We start from the raw sequence: 24,788 nt of genomic DNA on the forward strand, positions 1-24,788 counted from the left end.
CTAGAAGAAAGTAGTAGCATCTTCCTCCTCCCCATAGCAATAATAATTCATAGTTACACAGTATTGACAAAGGTAGGAGGTATGTGATTATTATGTCAAGATAAGGAAACAGGTAAATTCATGTTTGGTTCATCATCGTATTTTTTTTAGTATATATTATATATTTGGTTTTTCATTATTGTGCATTATATATAATACATAAAGTGTCTGAGGCAGCTCAGGGACTCAGGTCCAAAAGTTTTTAGAAATTGCCTGGGAATAGGAGGAACTTAATAAATGCTTGCCAATTAATTAGCAAACAGGACACCATCCTGATAAGTATCTGATGTAACAGATTAAAAAAAATCTCCTTTTAGCAAAGATTATTACAGAGGATAAGTCTTGGATAGACTGCCTTGACTGTGTCACCCTACTCAGTTTATTTCCTCCTCAACAACAATCCTGGGAGGAAGAGTCCATTGCTATCCTCATTTTAGGGCAGCTAGGTGGCACAGTGGATAGAGCACTGGCCTTGAAGTCAGGAGGACAGGAGTTTGAATTCAGTCTCAGACATTTGACACTTATTACTTTGTGACCTTGGGCAAGTCACTTAACCCCTGATTGCCTCATATCCAGGTCATCTCTAGTCTTCCTATTTGTATCTGGTCACTGGATCCAGATGGCTCCAGAGGAAAAAAGTGAGGCTGGTACAGTGTCCCCCTTACTCAAATCCAATTCCTGATTTTGTGAATGAAGGACAAACAAACATTATTATCCTCATTTTACAGATGGGGAAACTGAGGCAGGCAGTGGCGATTTGATTTGTCCAAGGTCACACTGTTAGTTAAGTGTCTGAGGTAAACCTCAAACTCAGGTCTTCCCTGATTCTAGGTCCAGTGCTCTGTCCATTAAATTTCAATATACAGATACCCATTATCCATGGGTAAATCAATTAACCTCCATGAGACTCTAATTCATCTGTAAAATGGGGATAATAATGCTTCTTTTAAAAACTTAATATTTTTTATATTCTTTTAAAATAAATTTGTGTGGGCTAATAATCTCTATAACTACCTGTCTCCCAGTGTTACTGTGAGAAAAGTGCTTTGTAAATGGTGAAGGCTCCATAAATGGGAGTGTTATTTTTTATAATTAAATTATCCAACAAAGCTGTGGTTAATAAGGGAGGGGTAGCATCACTCTCTCAGAATGGATTATCTCTTCCCATTGTTCTCCACTGAAAATAGGAGGCATCTGATGATCCAGGCTTCTTTTTCAACTCCATTGGAAAACACGGGGAATATTTTCATGTAGCTCTCCTCCTGGGGGAGGGGGTGGGGTGAGGAGGCCTGGGCATTTCTCTGAAGGACAATCATGTGATACCAGGTACTGGGTAGGTCATTATTAAGTGTCTGAGACAGGATTTGAACCCAGGTCCTCCTGACTCTAAGGCCTGTGCTTTATCCACTACTCCACCTAGCCGCCCCTCCCAATTATATTTTAATCTGGTTCTTGCTAGGCTGTAGGAGGTCCATTTGATACCAGCACTTCTCAAAATGTTCTCTGGAGATACCTATGAACCTTTCCTCAAGGTCAAATTTATTTTCATATTAATATTAGGATATTCTTTGCCATTTGGGGGTGGATTTTCTTCATTCACTTCAACCAGAAAAAAACATAGTGCAACAGATTGAATGTTAAAGCAGATATGAGAATCTAGCTGTCTTCTCTGAAGTCAGACAGCATGGAGATTTACAAAAATATTCAAAATAATACCACTCTTCTAAATTAATTCTAATAACATATATTTTTTCATAAAAATGATATGTAAATATCTGAATATACAAATGGATTTACCACTGTTGTTTTTAGTTGGATTACTATTTTAAAATTTTATCAGTGTTAATTTTTAATATATTAAATATCACATAAACAAAAGTTCTTTGGGATCCTTAATGATTTTTAAAAATGTATAGGGATAGGGGCGGCTAGGTGGCGCAGTGGATAGAGCACTGGCCCTGGAGTCAGGAGTACCTGAGTTCAAATGTGACCTCAGACACTTAATAATTGCCTAGCTGTGTGACCCTGGGCAAGTCACTCTTAACCCCATTGCCTTAAAATAAAAAATTAAAAAAGAACATATAGGGATCAGGAGACCAAAAGATTGAAGAATCACTTGTCTAATTTATTCTTTATATAATTTCCCTGATTGATCTTTTCTGCTTGCTTTAATAAATATGTTGGCTAGCTATTCATAATGAACTTTTGTATGTAAGCATTTGATGGTAGGGAATGATGCTTTTGTTATTGTTCAGTGATGTCCGATTCTTCATGACCCAATTAGGGTTTTCTTGTTAGAGATACTGGAGTGCTTTACTGTTTCCTTCTCTAACTCATTTTACAGATGAGAAAAACAGGGTTAAGTGACTTGCCCAGCTAGCAAGTGGCTGAGGCTAGCCAAGATAAAAAGAACTGTTACTCTCTTGGCTAGGGTACTCTTAGACTGAAAAAAAATCTGATGTGTCGTAGTTAGATATAATTCTAACTCCAATAATCCTCTTGAAAATTAGGACAGAAAAGGAGTGATCTACACTACTCTTGGTTCAAAGGTCTCTCAGCTCATCAGCAGTAACAACTCTCTCCCTATATTCATCCCAGGCATGGCTCTCCTTTAAAGAAAGTGCCCAAATCTATCCCTTCCACTTGAGGAGAGTGCTCTATTATAAATTTCTTTTCATCATGTCTAGGTTAGACCATTCTTGGTTCTAGAGAGTGAATAGTAATTATCTCTTGGAGACTCAGTCAGCATGGAAAGTCATGAAATCTAAGAGTGAAAACATACATGAAAGGAGGTCTAATGCAACTTTTCATCTAACATGGGGTCCCCTTTACAATATTACCATCAGGTCACTGTATAAATTTCTCCTTATAAAGTTCCAGGGATGCTCAGATCACTGTTATACAAGGTATGAATAGTTGGCAATTCTTCCTTATATGTCCAATCTGTCTCCCTGAAACATCTATCCATCAGCCTGAGTTCTACTCAGTGGAATAACAGAGAACAACACATTGACTTCTTCCCAGAGGTACAGATAGGAGCAGAATGATGTAATAAAAACAGAATTGTGTTTGGAGCTAGAGGTCTTGAGTTCAAATCTCAACTCAGATACTTACTAGTTATATGACTAAGAGGAAAGGAAATGGAAAAATTCACTCTAGGATCTTGGCCAAGAAAACCCCAAATGAATTTGAACACAACATAATTGAAAAATGACCAAACAACAATAAATCAGTTAACTACTGAGCCAGTTTTCTCATAATAGGATAATAGTTGTACTGTCTACCTCAGAGGACTCCTATAAGAAAAAAAGCTGCAAAACTGACATATATGTACTGTTATTATTAATTTATAAACAGCTCTCTAGTTCCTTGAAAACAGTTCTCATGGCCCTCTTCCCTCCCCTCCCCCATTCTAGTCTTGTCTTCTGGATAAAGACTCCCTAGTTCCCGAAACTGTCCATCATACAACATAGAATCTCAGATGATACGGTCAATGTCCCTCTTAAAAGAACTGCCCCTAGGGGTGGCTAGGTGGTACAGTGGATAGTGCACCGGTCCTGGAGTCAGGAGTACTTGGGTTCAAATCTGGTCTCAGACACTTAATAATTACCTAGCTGTGTGGCCTTGCGCAAGCCACTTAACCCCATTGCCTTGCAAAAACCTAAAAAACAAACAAACAAAAAAAAAAACCTGCCCCTAATACTCTGGATATAAACTGACCAGTTTAATGTGTGACCCACAAGGCTACTGCTTCCCTTGATCTAGATTCCAGGGTCTTCCAGGGTCTCCCTAGTATAGATGACCTCAGCACCCACTTTGCAGAGATGATTAATTAAGACTGTCAGACAATAAGTTCCATCAAGGAGGAGTGTGGTATATGTCTTAACTCACCTCAAATTGCTTGCCTTCTCAATGAGGGGGGGCAAAGGAAGGATGAAGGGAGAGAATTTGTAACTCAGAATTTGAAAGAACAAGTGGTAAAAATTGTTTTTATGTGTAATTGGGGAAAAATAAAATGTTTTTAAATGTTATTTCATTTTTCCCAATTACATGCAAAGATAATTTTCAGCATTCATCTTTTTGTAAGGTTTTGAGTGAAATAAAAATAAAATATTAAATATTTTTTTTAAAAAATAAGTAGTATAGTACAGTAGAAACAAAGCTGAATTGAGTTCAAATTTTTCTTTTGTCACTTGCTTAGTTGCACAACTCTGGGCAAATAATTTCCCTATCTGGCCTCCAAGGCCCTTCAAGCTCTGACTCTATAATCTTGGAAATTTTCTTCCTTCCTAGTAATTGCAGCTCTTTTTCAATCTCAGAAGAGACTCATCTTCCTGAATTCAAATCCATCCTCACTCAGTCTCTTACTGACTGTGTGAATCCTGTCTACCTCAGTTTCCTCATCTATAAAATGAGCTGGAGAAGGAAATGACAAACCATTTTCCTGTATCTTTGCCAAGAAAACCCCAAATGAGATCACGAAGAGACAGACACGACTGAAAAGACGGAACAGCAACTTCCTCACCTTAAAATCTGTCTGTATCCTCATCCACTCTCACTTTTCCTCTCTTCTGGACTGAAGAACCTTTGCAAGCCCCCGCCTCCTCCACCCTTGTATTCTTGATTCTATCACCTTCCGGACTCCTCAGGGACCTCCCTCTGGCAATGCTCATCTCCTCCTCCTCCTGCATCTCCAGTTTCTCCCTTCACACCGACTGGCTCCTTCCTGTCTGCCTACAAACACGCTCAGGTCTCCCCTAAACTTAAAATAGCTTCTCTCAGCCCTGCTATTCCCTCCAACTAGACATGTCTCTTTTTCTCCTGCCAAACTTCTACAGAGAGAAGTCCATAATCACTGCCTCCATTTCCTCACCACCCACTTTCCTCTAACACCTTGCAATCTGTCTTCCATTCCCAAATACTGTTACTAAAACTGCTCTCTTGAAGGTTGCTGGTGACCATCTAATACAAAACCACTCCTTAACCCATGTCACAGTTAAAGTAGCTAAAAGATCTGGGTTCCAATTTGGCACTTGGTGTGTGACCTTGGGCAAATCACATGGCCTCTTTAGACTTCAATTATCTTATTTGTTAAATGAAAAAAAGAGAACTAGAGGCATTCTGAAGTCCCTTTCAGGTCAAGAACCATGAGAATTATTAACTACTCCATTCTCCTTGAAATATTCTTCTTTGATTTTCATTCTGCCTCTCTTCCTCTCTCTTTGACTCTCCCTCTCCCTTCTACTGTCTTAATATCATTCAAATTCAATTCATGGCATGTCATGGCACCATCTCCCTGAGGTCATGATCTTCTTTAAGAATAAGGGACAAACATCATCATCACCACCATCGTCATCCTCTATTGCTCAGACCTCTCATCTGTTCCCACGGCTTCAACTACCAACTTTATGTAGATAACATTTGTTTCAAACTGACATTTCACCAAAGCTGTCTGACTTATGCATAAAGACAAACTCAGAGGGGTGGGTGAGGCAGTCAGGTAGACACGAAGTAGAGAGCTTGAACCTAGAATCAGAAGGACCTGAATTCAAATCCAGCCTCAGACAATTAGTTGCAAGTCACAAAACCCCAGTACTGTCTTCCTCCTAGGGATATTGTGAGGATCAAATGAGATAATATTAGTAAAGTGCTTACTTAGCATGGTGAATAGTAGATAAAGGATATTTAATAATTTTTTTCCTTCCCAGGTTTACTATAAAGGGCCTGGTACACAGTAGGAGCCTAATAAAGTATTTGTTTCCTTCCCTTCCTCCTAAGCTGAGGGTACAGATCCTTACTAGTTATGTAACTAAGAGGAAAGGAAATGGGAGAATCACTCTAGGATCTTGGCCAAGAAAAACCCCAAATGAGTAGTGGAGGCTTAATAAAAGTTTCTTTCCTTCCTGAGTCATGGATACCATGCCTGTTATATAGTAGGAGTCTAATAGGTATTTGTTGTCTTTTCTCCTTCCTGAGGAAAGGGCTACAGAGTAAAGTCAGGGGTTCTACAGGCCAGTGAGGTAGGGAACAATGGGAACTCACACATTGGTGGTGAAGACGCCATAGACTAGGTCTTGCTCAGGAAGATGGAAGGCGCTCTGAAGTTCATTGTAATAGAATGGGATCTCCCCTGGACGAGAGCAATTCAACCGTGCCTTCATGAAGGTGGTCCAGGTGTCCTCCAGCAGGAAGCGCCCACCCACATCGTTCTTGCACACGCGGGCCACCCGGGAATAGACGGTGCGCCCACAATCGTGCTCCACAGCGTTCTCCCGCAGGAAGAAGTAGGCAAATAGTCCAATGTCATAAGCAGCTACAAAGTTGGGCTCTGGAGAAAGTTCAAGGAAGAAGAGTATGGGAAGGAAGCAGATAGCAAGAGGAATGAGATGGGCACATGGTACCGCTTCACTCATTGTAGATATTATAATGGCAGATGTTGCTAGATATAGCAATAACTAGATATTATATTGTAGTATAGATTATATTAAAGCTAGATGTTATATTATAGTTTATAATAGATATTATTAAATTCTACTATATTACATTAAGTATATTATTCTAGACTGTATTATATTACATTTATTGTATTATATTTTATATATTGTATTATAAATATTGCATTGCACATGCAATGTTATGCTATATCTCCAGAGTTAGAAGGAACCTCAGAAACCCCTGAGTCATTTTTCAGATGAGGGAACAGATGCTCAGCAAGGTTTAAATGATTTGTCCAAGATCATATAATGTCAGCATCTGAATCCAATTTCTCTGACTCCAGAGCTAGTGTTCTATCCACTGGGCTATATTGCACTCGGATAGGAATCTTGCCCCTGTCCCAAACAATTTCCTTTCCCAAGATGGGTAAGTTAGGAGCCAGACAGACCCCCAGGTTCATATTGCCAATTTGAAATGAGTCCCACTGAGGATAAAATGGAGCTGGTGGGAGAGGAAAATGGGGGAGAAAGAATCCCTTCCAAGCTCCCTTTCACAGGACTACAATACAATATAAGGACAGAGTATACAATAAGTGCTTAATAAATGTTTGTTATTTAATATTGATGGTTAATTGGGAAAGACTTAGCTACTCTTATCAATACAACAATCTATGACAATTCCAAAGGAACCATGATGAAAAGTGCTAGCCACTTCCAAAGAACAGACTGCTGAACTCTGAGGGCAGATTGAAGCATATTGTTTTTCACTTTATTTTTCTTGCCTTTTTTTTTTCAACATGGCTAATATGGAAATATATTTGCCATAACTTCACATGTATAGTTGAAATCACAGTACTTGATTTTTCAATAGGTAGAAGAGGGCCTGGGCCAGGATGGGTGTAAAAAAACTCAAAATTTTAAAAAATGAACGTCAAAGTATATTTTTAAAAATGTAATTAAAAACAAAAGAAAAAATTAAAATAATCAACATTTTCTTGACTCACATTTGTATATTTCTTTCTTTCTTTTTTGCAAAGCAATGGGGTTAAGTGGCTTGCCCAAGGCCACACAGCTAGGTCATTATGAAGTGTCTGAGGCTGGATTTGAACTCATGTACTCCTGACTCCAGGGCTGGTGCTCTATCCACTGTGCCACTTAGCCACCCCACATTTGTATCTTTCTGAAAAGATTCTATCTGAATCTCTTTAATAATATATCTTTGAATATAGCTTTTCCCATTCTTTACCCACTTTCTATTCTGCTCAACATTTAAGAAGCTGAATTTGAAACTAGGACACTTTGGTCCTTGGTATTATCCCAAATATGCAGCAATCCCTAAGCTACTCATTCCTGAATATCAGTTGGGTTCTTTTGTTGTGGGTTAAAAAAAAAAAAATCTCTGAATGTGTGTTTCTCAGTAGGTAGGGAGGATCAGAAAAGTGGATGGTGCTCCCACACTCTGGGGCTGGGGGCTTTGTGTACCATTGAGCCACTTGGAGTTATACTGAGCAGTGCGAAGAGGTGGGCCACTGCCCAGACTTCGGTAGATGGCAGGGTCTCGGCCAGAGAAGTCGATGACGGTGGCAGCATATAATTCACCCTGCTCTGAGATCACAGCTGTAGAGTTGTGTCGGGGGTCATAGGGGCATCGGGCCACACCGTTGATCTTTTCAATTGTCCGGCTAAGGTTCCCTGCCTGGGAAGAAAGTGAATAGGAAGAGAGAAGAGCAGAGTTCTTTGGGGAGTGAAGGTAAATATTATAAAGAATAGGGGCTTCTGATTTGCATGAATTGATGCTGAGTGAGTTGAGCAAAACCAGAAGAACATTGTACACCTTAACAGCAACATGGGGGCGATGATCAACCTTAATGGACTTGCTCATTCCATCAGTGCAACAATCAGGCACAATTTTGAGGTATCTGCAATGGAGAATACCAACTGTATCCAGAGAAAGAATTGTGGAGTTAGGTAATTTTGCTATCTCTTATATTTCATTTTTTCCTTAAGGAAATGATTTCTCTCTCAACACATTCAATTTTTATCAGTGCATACCATGGAAACAATGTAAAGATTAACAAACTGCCTTGGGGGGGGAGGGAAGCAAGATGGGGGGGAATTGTAAAATTCAAAAAGCAATAAAAACAAAACAAAAAAAAATAGAGGCTTCCCTCTGGTCCAGGGTGGGGGTGATGAGCTGTGTCTTTTCTTTCTACCTTGGTTTTGTAACTTTCCTCTAACCTTGTTTCTTAGAGGACCACCTGAACCACCTTGAAGAACACCTTGGTTCATAGCTCATAACTCAGGATGACACTGACTTCAGCTATCTCCATGGGAGAGGGGAGAATGACCCTAGTCACTGACTCTCCCCATGTGGACTCAGCTCCGGAATATACCTCACTCCTCCACACCCCCACCTGGAAGACCCCTCACCTGTCTGCTGGAACACACCGGAGAGAAGGCATTGGTGCCACAGGTGAAAACCTTCCTGCCCGACACGATCAAGACCCGAACATAGTTCTGACACTCTTCCTGGGGTAGGAGGGCAAGGGGTAAAATTCATTAAGCAGTCAATCAATCAATCAGGAAGCATTTCTTTTTCACCCCTTCTATGGGAGGGTTGGAGAGGCTAACAAAATCTCTGTCCTCTCATCAGGGTGAGTACAAGGTGGGGCTAGTTCTGTGAAGCAGTTGTTATTATTTTCTCCATTTGACAGATGAAGAAATGAAGGCAGAAAGAGGTTAAATGACTCATCCAGGGTGACAAAGTTAGGAAGATTTTGAGACAAAATTTCAACTCGTTTTTCTGAACTGAAACAGTGGAAACAGTCCTCTAATTCATGGACCACCCAGAGAGATTTTAAAATATCCAGCACTGGATGGTCTATCTCATTTCTCAGACTTTTCCAAATGCCTCTCAGATCTCCTTTTTCAGGCATTGCTATCCCCCAACTTTGAGACCCTGAATTGCAAAGTGTCCCATCCCTAGGGTTGGGGAGGGGGAAATGCCTAAGGTTTATCCTGGCCACATACTTCAGTCTTCCCTTTGCTTTGGCAGGACTTGCGAGTTTCCTCATTGGAGCTCCACTCTGTAGCCTGAGAAAGGAATGAAAAGACACCCAGGGTTAAGTTAAGCAATAGGGGCATTAGGAGTCTGGCTACTGGGGGCCTCCCTTCAGGCTCCCTAATCATAACAGCTGATGATCACCAAGGAAGGTCTGAAAGGCTGCTCCCCTGGAGACCTTTTAAAGATGAGAAAGACAACAGAGAGGACAAAACCAACCAAATGAAGAAGAAATGCAAAGGGTCAACAATTATTAAAGATTACTGTAGGGGCAGCTAGGTGGTGCAGTGGATAGAGCACCAGCCCTGGAGTCAGGAGGACCTGAGTTCAAATCCAGTCTCAGACACTTAATAATTACCTAACTGTGTGGCCTTGGGCAAGCCACTTAACCCCATTGCCTTGCAAAAAAAACCCCAAAATAAAAAAGATTGCTGTAAATGAGAGTAAGAGTGCCTGAGGGTTTGCAAAGCTTTCCTCTCACTTTCTTGGAGGCTGATTCTATTATTTTCTCCATTTGATTGATTAAACTTAAGTTGAGTAAAGTGAAATGACTCATCCAGGGGGACAAAGTTAGGAAGAGTTTGAGACTAAATTTCAACTTGTTTTCCTGAACTTAAACAATTCAGATTGTATCTCACATCCAGAAAATCAGCAAAGAGGATTTTTACAAATCAGGAGAGATAATGTTGGAGGGAGTTTGGGAAGATATGCAGACTAACACAGTGTTAGTGAGGTGTAAACTAATACAACCATTCAGGAAATCAATTTGGATTATATGAGAAGGGCAGTCAGGTGGCACAATGGATAGAGCATCAGTCCTGGATTCAGGAGGACCAGAGTTCAAATAGGAACTCAGACACTTGACACTGTGTGACCCTGGACAAGTCACTTAACCCTGAATGCCTCACCCCCCCCCCAAAAAAGGAATTATATGTGAAAAGTCACTACATTATGACCTAGCAATCCCATTGTACATTGATTGATCCCACTGTATATTGATTGTAAACCTAGGAGGAACTTATGAAAGCAAAAAACACATAAAAAAACAACAGGTACCTATCTACTGAGGAAAGGTTGAACAAACTGTGGCATGTAAAGATAATATTGTATCATAGAAAATCCCAATAAGAGAAATTCAAAGAAACATGGGAAAGACTTGAATAAAGTGATTCAGAGTGAAGAAGGCAAGCCAGGATGGACAATGTGTCCACAGACAGAAGTAAGACAGGCAGAGAAAAATGACCACCTGCTCCCGGACAAGCATTTCATAGGGAAACAGCAGACCCAGGAGGCCCAGAGAGAGAGAATAGGCTCACTTAGGCATCTGCAGGATACTGAGTAAGGAAGTGTGTTAGCTTGGAGTGGAGAATCTTGCAGTATTTTTATGTGGGAGTGCAATGGTGTGTGAGGGAAGTGGGGGAGCACTCACAGCTAAAGTGTGTGCTGAGACGGCAGGCTTGCAGCATCTCTTTCCTACTGAAGAGGAGGGAAGAGAGAGAGAGAGAGAGAGAGAGAGAGAGTCTGTCTGTAGGGAGAGGTCGGGATGCTCACAGTGAGGAATGAATAGAAGACAGAAAATTTAGGTGTGAGAGGATTTCTTGCTTAGGGAGAGATGTGGCTAAAATGGCTTTAAATCTCTGCTCTGGCTGAGATCCAGACACTGAACACAGACACTCTTAGGAAAGTTAAATTCCATGACTAATTAAGGAGTTCCTTTTCCTCTTTTTTTTCCATCTATTATTAAGCATTGGGTTGAGTGCTGGGGAAGATACAAAGTATAGAAAGGACACAGAATTTATCCTCAAAGGAATTAAAATCTTCTTTGCCTTTGCCATCTTCGTCCCCCTCCCCATTTTACAATCTAATTGTTGTTGTTCTTTAGTTGTGTCCGACTTTTCACGGACCATAGCTTGCCAAGATTGTCTATGGGCCTTTCTTTGTAAAAATACCAGAGTGGTTCACCATTTCCTCTTCCATTGGATCAAGGCAAACAGAATGATTTGCCCAGAGTCACACAGTGGTGTCCAAGGCCGATCTGAACTCACACCTTCCTGAATCCAGACCCAGCATGCTCAATCTAATTAATCTAATTTAACCCTTCCTTTATAATCTCTCTTATTATTTTGGTTTGGTCCATTATTCCATTAGTGTTGGGAACTTCATGTAAAGAACTGCCTGTGCAGGTAGGCACCTCCTCTAAAATTTAGCATTAAAAATGTTAATTGACTCATCCAGGGTCCTAAGACTCATCTGTGCAAATTGTTTTTTCTTTTTTAGGTTTTTGCAAGGCAATGGGGTTAAGTGACTTGACCAAAGCCACACAGCTAGGTAATTATTAAGTGTCTGAGGCTGGATTTGAACTCAGGTCCTCCTGACTCCAGGGCCGGTGCTCTATCCACTGCACCACCTAGCTGCCCCACTCTGGTCTTCTTGATGCTAAGGTCAGTTCCTATTCACTTCACCATATTACTTCTCTAAGGGATCTAATTTTACTGCTAGCTTTTAGTATGGTAAATATAGTTGTGTTGTCATCAGAAAGAGGATAGTGTTAGGGAGTGAGGGGGGTAGACTGTGTATAAATTTTTTGTTTTTCTTGTTCAGTCATTTTAGTAGCATCTGACTCTGTGTAATCTCATTTGAGGTTTTCTTGGCAGAGATACTGGAGTGGTTTGCCATTTCCTTCTTTAGCTCATATTATAGATGAGGAAACTGAAGGGGGTAGTTAAGTGACTTGCCCAGGTCACCCAGGTAGTACATGTCTGAGACTAGATGGTGAGTCTTCTTGACTCTGGATCCAGTGCTTTATCCACTGGACCACCTAGCTGCCTGTGTGCAAATAGGAACCACCTAGCTGCCTGTGTGCAAATAGGAACCACTTAGCTGCCTGTGTGCAAATAGGAGTCATCAATAAATGCAGGACCATTATTATCAAGATGCCATGTTTCCTTGTACTTGGATCATTTAGCAACCTTGTACAAATTTACTGACATTTTGCTTTCTCATTTGACTTGGTTCCTCTTGGCTTCTCCCATTTTCTTATCAAGTTCCCCTCAGGAACTTGATTCCTACTCTACTCCCCTAAGAAGTTTCCATGCACTCACTAAGTTACAGAAAACCTATGAGAAACAGAAGGAAACTCAGTCTCCTCTGCAGCCAAGACAAATGGAATAAAGGAAGTCATGGTAAGTCTAACCCACTTTGATTTCTCCCTTGGCTGACTCCCATTGAATTTGTTTTGGAGTCTGGGGACTTGCCTTCACATCCCAGCTGTCACTTACACCTATGTAAATGTGGGCAGATTACATAAGGGCTCTGTATCTAAGCTTCCTCATTAGTGAAATGAAGAAGAAGGGACAGAAGGGAGCATAAAAGATAAGATGGACAGTTTCAGTTACATAAAATTGAATCACTTCTGTAAAAAACAAAAACAATGAAGCTAAAAGAGTAGTTATGAGAAAGGAAACTTTATAGCAAATAATTCTGCTCAAAGTCTCAAAAATAAAAGAAGTGGGGAATTGATATAAACATATAAGAAAAAGAGGTATTCCCCAATATATAAATGCTCAAAAGATACGTACTGGCAGTTTTTAAAAAGAAAAATGTAAGCGATCCAAAAGAAGGTTCCAAATTAGCAAAAATAAGGGAAATGCAAATTTAAACAGCTCACACCTCTAAGACTGGCAAAGATGACAAAAGACAGAAATGGTAACTGTGGGTAGGAAGGAAATATAGGAAAGTTAATGCTTGTTTGTGGAGCTGTGAATGGGTCCAGCTGTTCTGGAACACAATTTGGAATTACATGGAAAATAAAGTTAATAAATTATGAATAATCTGTGTAGTAATGTTAGGCAATAAAGAAGTTTTAAAAAAGAGGAATTTTACATATGTGCTGACATATGTTTTCATGTTTATATGTATATATGACATATATGGCATTTCTCAACTACATACACTCATATAAATACACACGCTTTTATTTGTTTGTTTTTCATTCATCTATTATAGTGGCTGTTCTACAATCAAGACACTCATTCTTGGCTCTAGGAATTTTCTCTGGCTGTCCCCCTTATCTGGAATGCTTTTTCTTCTTCTCTTTAACTACTGACATCCCTCACTTCCTTTAAATTCCAACTAAAATTCCACTTTCTCTAGGACACCTTCCCCAACCCCTCTTAATTCTAGTGCTTTCCCTCCTTTAATTTTCCTGTTTAGCCTGCACATAGATTGCTTTGGTTATATTTGTTGATATGTCTCCTGAATTAGATCATAAGCTCTTTGAGGGCAGGGACTATCTTTTGCCTCTTCTGTATCCCCAGAGCTTATCCTTATAATAGGTGCTTAATAAATGCTGATTGATCGCCCACTGAGAAGCCACATGAATAGTAGTATTTGGATTTAATGGATTATTATAAAAAAGATATGATGAAAATGGAGAATCCAGAGAAATGTGGGAAAGACTTAGATGAGCTGATAAAGAACAAAACAATCAGAATTAAGAGAATAAGTTACCAGTTGACCCCAATAATGTAAAGGAAAACAACATGGAAACTTCAGAATTCCAATGAAGTCCATGACTTTAGAGGACTGATGGGAAAGCATCTATAAATCATTAGGAAGTGACAATGAGTTTTTCTTAAACCATCAATAAAACATTATTTAAAAAATAACAGACAGTAAGGAAGTCAGACTACAAATGACTTCAAAGGTTCCTTCCAGCTCTAAATCTGTGAACTTGTGAATGGTTGAATCAGACAGCCTAACACTTTATTACATGCTGTCTTATGTTGTTCTCCAATTCTGCCTTGTTGATCTTGTCTCCCCGTCTGGGCTGTCAACACGCCTATCCTTTCTTTTAACAAATGGAGCATAACCACATGTAAGGTCACAGGGTCTCTCAGGCTCAATCAAACTTTAATGTTATTTTATATCACTGGTTTGGGGGACCATAAATTGTGTGGGAGTACCATGGGGTTTGTATGATGTGATAAAACAATGCTCACAACAAAACATTAAAAAAATTGTAAATAATCAAAATCTAAAAAACAACAGTCAGACAGTCAGGGGCTCCCTTATGGAGAAGGACCCCACCTTGTACTTTCTCTTGTATCCTCCAAAGCATCCAGCCCAGGGTCAGACACTCTGCAGAGACCCAGGAAATAATTGTTGATTGATGGGGAGCCAAGCAGTCTATCCCTTAGAACATCTGGGTAAGGATTCTTCCCAAATGGATGGTACAGATCACTAAGTACCTCTGATCCTGCTAGAGTGCTGATAATCAGGAGAGGCATTTTGGAAGGAGTCAAGTTTAAGTTAAGTGCTTTGAAGGAAGAGCCTGGCAGACAGGATGCCCACGGTCTTCCTGGAAATTCACTGAAAGGGGGTCAGAAGCTATAGAATACTTTGGAGGCACCATACCAGGATGTGCAGTCCAAATACAGAGAGGGAGATGGTAAGGGGGGCTGGAGAAGGAAGGCAGGGTTTGTATGGTAGAAGAAAGTGCCCTGGACTTGGAGATAGAGGACTTGGGGGTTTGAATTTCAGGTCTGCTCTTTATTAGCTGGGTGATCTTGGGCAGTCACTCATCCCTTCACTTATTCTTTTGAGTGTAAGATTTGTCTTGAAGGTTAAAAGGGCAGAGGCAGCTAAGCACTGGGTCTAGAATTCCAATTCAGTCTCAGACATTTACTAAGTCACTTAACCTTTGTCTACCTTGTTAAAATGAGGATAGTAAAATCGTCATTTAATAAATGTTTGCTTCCTTTCACAGGGAGGTAGGGGAGCAGTGAATTAGAACAGAGATCTAGGAACCTTTAAAAATATTTTCATAATTATGTTTTTTGGGTAATCAATATATTGGGGGGGTTGATAATCCTATGTATTATTACATTTAAAAATATTTTTCTGCAAAGGGGTCCTTCTGCAAAGAGGTCCCTGAAACAATCAAGAAAAAGGGTTGAGTCCAGAGACTAGATGATCTTGATAAGCTCTCCATTCTTTGGATAAAAACTACCTCAGTTCACAGATCAGGCAGATTTTTTTGTGGGATCAGTGGCAGGTTTTATTTGTAGATTCTAAAGGATATACATTCTTAAGACAGTCTTTCAGGAAGAACCATCTCCTAAGCTATTAGCATCCCTGCCTACTGGGTAACCACACACACAAGTTTGCTTGTTAGCCATTGGAATAGAAGAGAGTCTAATTTTTCACTGTTTTAGATTTAACATTTACCTGCCTAGCCAACTCTTTCTACTGAATGGACTAAGGCAGCCACACACATTCACAGGAGGGCAGTCAGAACTTTGCCTTAGGGTGCTCTACTGTAAGATATGGTTCTTGGGAATGTGCTGCTTCTAAAAGCAGGAGTCCATCCATACTCCTAGCCTTCTTATGGAGAGAAGAGGGTTTGACTTGACTACTTGCCTGGGGTTTTTAAGATCAGGTCAACTCCACTTCTGCTAAGGGACAATCATACCAGCTGTGGGTCAAGTTAAAAATCTGGATCCTCAAAATCTGATTGTCTAAGTCAGTAGAAATGATCATCCAGCTCTTCTTTGGAGAACTAAAGCTGAGCATTATCTGGATCAATTAAGTTTAGGATGATTAGAGTAAATGTTATTACTTCCTGATAGCTTTCTAATTACCCTGATCATATCAGTAGTTAGTTGTCCCAGATCTCTCTGTAATTAAATAATAATAACTAGCATTTTTACTTTAAGGTTTGCAAAGCGTTTTACAAATATCACATTTTATCCTCATAACAAGCCAAGGAAATAGTCATTATTATCTACATTTTACAGACAAACAAACTGAGGCAAACAAAGATTAAGCAATTTGCTTGGGTCATACAGCTAATTAGGGTTTGAGGCTGGATTTGAATTAAAGTCTTCCTGACTCTAGGTCTAGTTCTCTATCCACTGTGCCATCTAGCTTTCCTCACTCCTATTAAAATTAATTGACATATATATATATATATATATATATATATATATATTTTTTTTTTTCCTCTGTGTACAGAGACAGTGAAGAGGTAGGGTTAGAGTTGACCCTAGAGTCAAGAAAACCTTAATTCAATTCCTGCCTCTGGCACATGATGAGAGAGTGAATGTAAGCAAAAAGACAACTTTTCAATGCTCTAGAAAACCTTTAAGATTATGAATCACAGAGAAGGTATTGATATGCATTACCAGAGAGAGTTTTCTCATGTAAAGTTCCCTTTATCAATGAAATGAAGGGTAAAATACATAGGAACAGGTACAGTTCCTATTTTCATTCTCTGTGGGTGGGCACTAGTAAAAATAGAAGCTCCTGGGGGCAGTTAGGTGGTGCTGTGGATAGAGCACTGGCCTTGGAGTCAAGGGGGACCTGAGTTCAAATGTGACCTCAGACACTTAATAATCACCTAGCTGTGTGACCTTGGGCAAGTCACTTAACCTCATTGCCCTGCCAAAACCTTGAAACAAAAAGAAAAGAAATAGAAGCTCCTTGAGGGCAGGGACTATTTCATTTTTTGTCCTAATATCCCCAGCACTCATCCCAGTACCTGTGACAGACAAGGCCTTTAATACGTGATTGGTCAATGAACAAAATGATTCTTCCTTTTTTAACTCCTTATCTCTAATTATAATATTATGAATGGAGAGTTGATAAACACAGTAGAAGTGGAGGGGAAGGATATCTTAAGAGTGTTGAGAATACAACTGAGGCAGTGTAGTCTGGGGCAAGGACCACTAGATTTGGAGTCTTCAGCACTTGGGCTTTGCCATGTACATCCTGGAGCAGTCACTGTCCCTGTCTAACCTTTAGTTTCCTCACTGGTCAAATGAGAGAGTTGGACTAGATCAGAGAGAGAGGTTCTCTGGGGTTTTGGGGGATCAATGAATTTAGATGAGAAAAATTACACCATTATTTTCATTAACTTTTAATTGAAATTCAACATCTCCCTTAATTATTTAAAAATGTTCCAAGAAGAATTCTGTTCAAAAGATTCATCAGACTACCAAGGAAGTCAATTTAAGTCAATTTATCTCTGGTATAAATGATCATAAATGTAAATAAGGAAGAGACCTGAGAAATTAATTCAACTGGGGCAGCTAGGTGCCATAGTGGATAAAGCACCAGCCCTGGAGTCAAGAGGACCTGAGTTCAAATTTAGTCTCAGATACTTGATAATTACCTGTGTGACCTTGGGCAAGTCACTTAACCCCATTGCAGAAAGAACTCAACCAACCACCTCATTTTTCAGAAAGAGGAAGGACCTTGTCCAAAGTCACACAATTACTTAAGTAGCAGAGCTAGAGGCTGAACTCAGTTTCCATAACTTCAAATTCAACATTTTTTCCACAATGCCATGCTTCTTAGTTAATGATATCTAATATCCTTTCTATCTCTAAATATCATCATTATATTCCCATTCAGAATGATGAGCTAACAACATAAGCAATATGAATTCCCACTCTAGCTTAAAATTTGAGTTCCATCTGTGCAAAATGCTCAAAAGCAGAAAGGTGTTATTACAACTTCCTTCCTGCCCGCTTGAGGAATGGGGAGGTTGAGTTTGGAGAAATGAATCACTGAATTACAGATTTCAGAATTGGAAGGAACTTCAAACCAAAGACAAAAGGAATCCCTATCACTCCATATCTGATAAGTGATTTTTCAGCCTTTCCTAAAGACCAACATCGCTTGGGGCAGCCTGTTCTAGTTTTGGACAAGTCTTCAGGACTAAATGGGTCTCTGAAACCTTCCCCTATGTTTCCTGGTTCTGCCCTCTGGGACCAAAGAGAAGAAATCAAATCTCCTCTCCATTTGCCAGTCCTTCAATCATGTGAAGGAGAATAACATGTCCCTCCGCCCATCCCCAGCCTCAGGTTGTTTTTTTTTTAATAGGCTATTCATGCCTAGTTCCTTCTATCTATAAGAGATTAGTTGTTCTATTCTTGAAATTTACAGTCAGTTCTCAGTTGTGGTATAGGCTAGGTTGAGAAATAAGAATGATGCACCATGGATGTCCCCCTGTACCTGCTGCCCAGACCCAAGAGACCTTCCCTTGAAACCCAGATTTGGGGTCTTTTGCATTTCAAAATCAAAGAATCATAGAATTTCAAGTTCAAAGTGGCCTCAACTTCCATCCCACCATTCACCCTGATAAGTGATCTTCCAAAAGCAGTTTTGACCATGTCATTTCTCTCTTCATATATTTCCATCTCTTTTTGTTGATAGAGATATCTATGTATTCAGCTCAACAGACATTTATTAAGAACATACTGTATGCAGAGCATTACATAAAGAAATATACCAAGTTTAGATATTATGCATAATATGGAAGCCCTGTGGAGCTAATAGTCTGGTAGAGGAATACGATGCATAGATAACCATCATTGAAAACAACACTTGATCAGAGAATGGACAAGGAAAGAAACCAAATTTCCAGAAAAGAGGTCACGGAATGCTTCCTGGAAGAGAGCATTCAACAGGGATGGGCAGGAATTCTATCAACAAAGATGAGGAGGGTGACCCTTCCAAGCATAGGGTAAAAGGGCCCGAAAGTGGAAAAATCTAGAACATGTTTGAGAAATAATAATAATGATTAAACAACAGCTAGCATTTGTGTAATTCTTTAAGATTGGCAAAGTGTCATACACATTTGATCCTCATAACAACTCTGGGAGTTTAAGAGCTAGTATTATAAGAAGAGCTAGGGAGCACTATAGATAGTACAGGTAAGGAAACTGTGACTTGCCTAGGATTACAGGACTACTAAGTGTCTGAGGTTGCATTTAAATTCAGGTCTTTCTGACTCCAGGTCCAGAGCTCTTTCCTTTTTTTTTTTTTCAAAGCAATGAGTTTAAGTGGCTTGCCCAAGGCCACACGGCTAGGTAATTATTAAGTGTCTTGGGTCATATTTGAACCCAGGTACTCCTGACTCCAAGGCTGGTGCTCTATTCACTGCATCACCTAGCCACCCCCCAGAGCTCTTTCCAAAGAGCCACTTCACTCCACCCCCCAGCATATTATAATATCACATCAAAAAGACATCATTTTCATTTCTCTCAATCAATGAGTATTTTTACACACCCATTATATTGTAGAAAACTAGGAATATAAAAAAATCACAGTATCAGATATTTAGAGCTGGAAGGGACCTTTGAGTCTACCCCCCCATTTTAAAGATGGGGAAACTGAGGCTGGAAGAAATGAAGTGAAGTGACTTCCCCAGGGTCTCCCTGCAAATAAGTTTATTGGATAGAATTTGAACTTCTGTGTTCTATACTCAACAACCCAGTGTTCTATCTATCTGTACCATTCCATGAATGTTGAACTAAGGTTGAGAAAAGCAAAATGACTGACTCTCCAGGGATTTTCCTGTCACCTAGTTAAGAAAAGAAGCAAGGATTCCTATCTGTCAGAACTCCCCATTCATTCTCAAGGAATCTCCTACTTTCAATCTTGATGCTGCAAGCAGAGAGTTCACACAGATGGTTGGGAGGTACAGAGGGATTGAGCTGAGGTAGGGAATGTACCTGAAGTAGAGAGATGTTGGTAAGGCTGAGTCTGAAGAGATAGTTCCTGTGGAAATAAGAGATGCAGAAATTAGAAGTCATACTCGTTTGAAAAAAAAATAATGACCTACCTGGAGAAGATACATCAGACACATCTACTCCAGACATACAACCAACCAACTCTCAAAAAAAAAAAGCTCATTTTTTAAAGTATATGGCTTTCTCTGGGGGAAAGGGGGAAGGGATGAGGAAAAAAATAGAAATTTGTTGTTTTATATTGAATCTTCTTAAGTTCTGCTGTGAATGTGGAAATGTTTTTTTCTTTTTTGTTTCATATTTGTTTAAAATAAATTTAAAAAAAATATATATATATGTATGTATGTATATACACCCACATATATACACCCAACACTCAGAATCCTGGAAAGACCTTAGGAAAGTCAAATTGTTCATCCCCTTGTCTTTAGACAGGATGGCCATTTCTAACAGCTTCCTGGTGCATGGAAGAGCTCTGGTTCAAAAGTTTATACCAGGCTAGAAGAGGAGAATCCTCAAGCAATGGGATTCCAGAACCATATTGGTCTCAAAGAACACTAAAGATCTGAGGCTTAAAGGGGTCACCTCATCCTAAGACTCAGATGGACAGAAGATGCTATTAAAGGGCCTCATAAAAGAAATGGCCCCCAGGCCAATTTTTTCCTTTGATGCCTCTCCTAGGGTCTCTGATAGAGATTTCCAAGAAAGTCAATTCAGATCCCACTCTGTCCTCTAGACATCCCTTACTCCCCCCCCAACAGCAGTGATAGAGGAAAACAATGTCACCTTTAATCTTCTTTTAAGTGGTGAACTGGGACTGCGCTACTACATAATCAATAAACTATGAAGGCTGAGCACTGAGGGCCCTGCAGTCCCATATCAGCTCCCAAGAGGCAAATATCCTGCTCTGGCAGAGCCCAAGGTATCTTTCTTAGGCAGAAGTCTGGGGCAACAGAGCTCTGTGACCAAGGTCCCATAACCCAACCGCACATGAAGAAAGGAAAAGTGGTAAGGGACTGGACCCTGAGAGAGACAGAGAGAGAGAGAGAGAGAGAGAGAGAGAGAGAGAGAGAGAGAGAGAGAGACAGAGAGACAGAGAGACAGAGAGACAGAGAGACAGAGAGACAGAGAGAGAGAGAGAGAGAGAGAGAGAGAGAGAGAGAGAGAGAGAGAGAGAGAACCAGAAATGTGACCAACAATTCTGGTAACCGAAGCAAGGAGCACAAAAGATGCCTTCAAATTAATATTTCAATGCAAATTCAGTTAGGGGACAAGAAAGAAAGCTTAGGCAGAAAATTGAGACTTCAAGATACAAAGATATTAAGGAAGAGACCTTAAGGTCATTTTGGGGGAGACCTCCCCCTAGAGAAGGGAGCAAGAGTGTGTTAAGACTAGGAGGAGGTCACTTGGGGTGAGGAGGTAGGGGAGAAGGTAACTGGTAGTTGTTCATTTAAACTAATTATTCACTGTTAAATTCAATTGTGTCTATTCTTGAAATAACATCAATATCTTCTAAATTTTGCTGTCCTGGGACAAAGCTCCAGCTAATCTACCCTGGTTCCAGTTCTGGTGGAAACTCAAATCAAGAGAAAATTCTTATTGGAAGGTGAAGGGTGAAAGGGAGTGAGGAGCATTGGCCAAGACAGGAAAATAATTTAAGACCCTCTTAATTCTCCTAGATCCCAAGGGAACCCAGGAGGCCATATCTGTTCGAAATTCTACCAATGAAGTTTTTTAAGAACAACCAAAAGGGGTTTTCTTTATTTTGAAAATGAAGGCAACATCACATAAAAATGGGTTCCCATACTTAACAGTGATATAATCTCAAAAAATCATTTAACAACTTGAACTTCAGTTTCTTCAATAAGGAAACACTATATCAATATCAAATAAGATATCAATAAGGATAATAAAACTTGCATTACCTACTAGATGAGGAAGGTTATTTTAGAAGACTTATCATCATGCCTTTGGGAGGAAAATTTGTCCCCTCATGCTTTCTATTCTTCATTCCTCTCCCATTTTCTGAAGTCCTTATCCACTGCCCTCAAGTATTATCAACTTCCTATTGCCTTCTGGCTACCCAAAATCCAGATCTGCTTCCTCCAAACACGATGCCACTTTTTAAAATTGCTTTTCCCTCAGCCCCATCCTTTCCCCAATCAATCAAAATTTTTACTCCTTCAATCTTTGGCTAGAGGTCTGATAGCAATATGTTTAATCTGATTCCTACTAAGGTATTAAAGACTGATACCTTCCCTGATGATATTCTGAACTTTAAAGGAAACCACTGTCAAAGGTTCTGACTTGTATGATTTCAGGATGTTTGATTAAAAGAAAATTCTTTAGAGTATGAGGGAGCTATTTTTCAGTAATGGGATCTTCCAGATCTTTCAACTTCTCAGGGAAAAAATAGTGAAAACTGTACATGGTAGTTTTTAGCTGGTAGGTTTTCCATTTACCCTAGAAGATTCTACAAGGGGAACAAGAGCATGACCTTTTTTTTTCCAGAAGGTCCTTGGTTATTTACTACCTGATTTCAGATCTCAAACTTTAGTCCACATAAACAAAATATACTTTCTGTGGGAAGAGTTTCTGAAGGCTCTATGAGGTGAGACTGGAGAAAAAAAATCCTTCTCTCCCTATGTTCTCCCCATGAATGAGTGACCAAGACAGATCTGGATGATTCATTCTGCCTCCTTGAGTACTTCAGATCCCATCCCACTCCTCTGGTGGGATATGCTAAAGGGTCCCTTGCTGTTACCTGGCTCCCACTATGAGCTGGTTCCTGGAGGGGTCCAGAGCAAGTTGGGAGAAATCTTGAACACCAGGGTAGGTGAAGTTAGAGATCCACGGCTTCAGATCTGGATATGGGGGATAGGGATGGACAAGAAAAAGAGATAAACACCCAGTTACTGAGAGATACCCAATTCTCCATCACTGGGGCTTCCAGAATGGACCTGTGTCAATCAGAAGGAAAATAGTGATATTTTGTTAGTTAGCATTGGGATGGGAGCCAGGAGAGCTTGGCTCTAATCCCAGCCCTGCCTTAACGAGTTGTGTGGTCCTGGACAAATCAAGGACAAACCTCCTTTTGTAGGCTGAAGCTTCCTTAGCTGTAGAATGATGGGGTTGGGTAACATAGCCTCTGGAGATCCCCTTTAGCTGTGGGAATTCATAAGGGTCAGTGTGACCCTAATGCGGGTGTGGAGCCGAGAGCACAGAAAGAGAAGTCCTATTTTCTGGTCATAGAGCCAGAGTGGGATCCCTGAACAGGCTGAAATTCTCCAGAGGTCCATCTTAATACCCCAAATTTTAGAATTGAAAAGAAACTTAAGAGACTATTTATTTCAGTATCCTCTTGTCACACAGAGATCCAGAAAGGTTGCTCAGCATCACAGAGGTAGTGAGTGACAGGAAGGATTTTTTTTTTGAGCATTTAAATTGATTTATTTATTTTTCCAATTATATGTAAAGATAATTTTCAGCATTCATTTTTGTAAAAATTATCTCCCTCCCACCCTTTCCTCTCCCCCCACCCTAAGATAGCAAGTAATCTGATATATGTTATACATTTCAATTATATTATACATATTTCCATTTTAGTCATGCTGTGAAAGAAGAAGCAAAACAAAAAGGAAAAACCACAAGAAGAAAAAAATATTTTAAGTGAAAATAGTATGCTTTGATTTACATTCAGATTCCATAGTTCTTTCTCTGGATGTGGATGGTATTTTCCATCACAAGTCCTTTAGTCTATGATCACTGTCTTGCTGAGAAGAGTGAAGTCTTTCGTAACTGACCATTGCACAAAGTTGTTCTTACTGTATATAAATGTCTTTTGGTTCTGCTCACTTCATTCAGCACCAGTTTGTGTCTTTAAAAAAAAATTATTATTTATTTAAGGCAATGGGGTTGAGTGACTTGCCCAAGGTCCACAGCTAGGCAATTATTAAGGGTCTGAGCCTGGATTTGAACTCAGGTCCTCCTTACTCAGGGCCAGTACTCTATCCACTACATCACCTGGCTGCCCCAGTTCATGTAAGTCTTAGTAGGTTTTTTGAACCCAGAGACTCTGAAGTCAAATCCAGTGATCTTATTATTCTGTTGCATTCATCCTGTATTAAAGTAAGAATGCTCCCAACTCTGAAGTTTTTATAGTAATCCTGGAAGGAGGGGGAAGGGAACAGGTCCCATGTGATGTGATGTTTCAAAAAAAAAATTCATTAAGTCAACCATCTACATAGAAAAAATTTATTGAGTAGACTTTCCTTCTCAAGTTTTGATTAGAGAACCACCCATCATGGGTTCCTATCTATTCAGTTACTAGATGAAAGGTGCTAAAACAAGGGGGAATTCTTCTAAAACTATCCATATGTTGTCCATACATGCAAAGTCAAGAGAGGTTCCCCAATTACAGAGTAGCAGAATGCTCAAGGAAAGGGAATAAATATTTATAAAACAACTACCATCATGCCAGTCCCTATGCTAAGTTTTTTACAAATATCTACTTTTATCCTTACAATGATCCTGAGAAGTAGGTGCTTCTTTTTTTTTTACAGTTGAAGAAACTGAGGCAGTCATAGGTTAATGTGATTTGCTCAGGGTCACACAGTTAATAGGTGTCTGAGGTTGAATTTGATCTCAGGTCTTTCTCATTACAGTCTCAACTCTCTATCCATTACACCATCAGCATCTCTGGTAAATCCTAAACTAAGA

General features: G+C 39.8%; 1 protein-coding gene across 3 annotated transcripts in view; it reads right to left on the minus strand.

The window, feature by feature from the left end:
* The window catches only part of SEMA5B (semaphorin 5B), a 191,669-nt gene that overhangs the window by 25,159 nt on the left and 141,722 nt on the right, over positions 1 to 24,788 (minus strand). For all 3 annotated transcript variants that reach the window (XM_074214665.1, XM_074214667.1, XM_074214666.1), the window contains 6 exons: positions 22,834 to 22,933; positions 20,055 to 20,100; positions 9,504 to 9,566; positions 8,904 to 9,002; positions 7,956 to 8,169; positions 6,082 to 6,367 (listed from right to left, as the gene is read on the minus strand). In XM_074214665.1, the coding sequence (XP_074070766.1) occupies positions 6,082 to 6,367; positions 7,956 to 8,169; positions 8,904 to 9,002; positions 9,504 to 9,566; positions 20,055 to 20,100; positions 22,834 to 22,933 (808 nt within the window). The remainder of the gene's footprint in view (positions 1 to 6,081; positions 6,368 to 7,955; positions 8,170 to 8,903; positions 9,003 to 9,503; positions 9,567 to 20,054; positions 20,101 to 22,833; positions 22,934 to 24,788) is intronic.

This window comes from Macrotis lagotis, chromosome 1, assembly GCF_037893015.1.
Source record: "Macrotis lagotis isolate mMagLag1 chromosome 1, bilby.v1.9.chrom.fasta, whole genome shotgun sequence".
NCBI classification, from domain to species: Eukaryota; Metazoa; Chordata; class Mammalia; order Peramelemorphia; family Peramelidae; genus Macrotis; species Macrotis lagotis.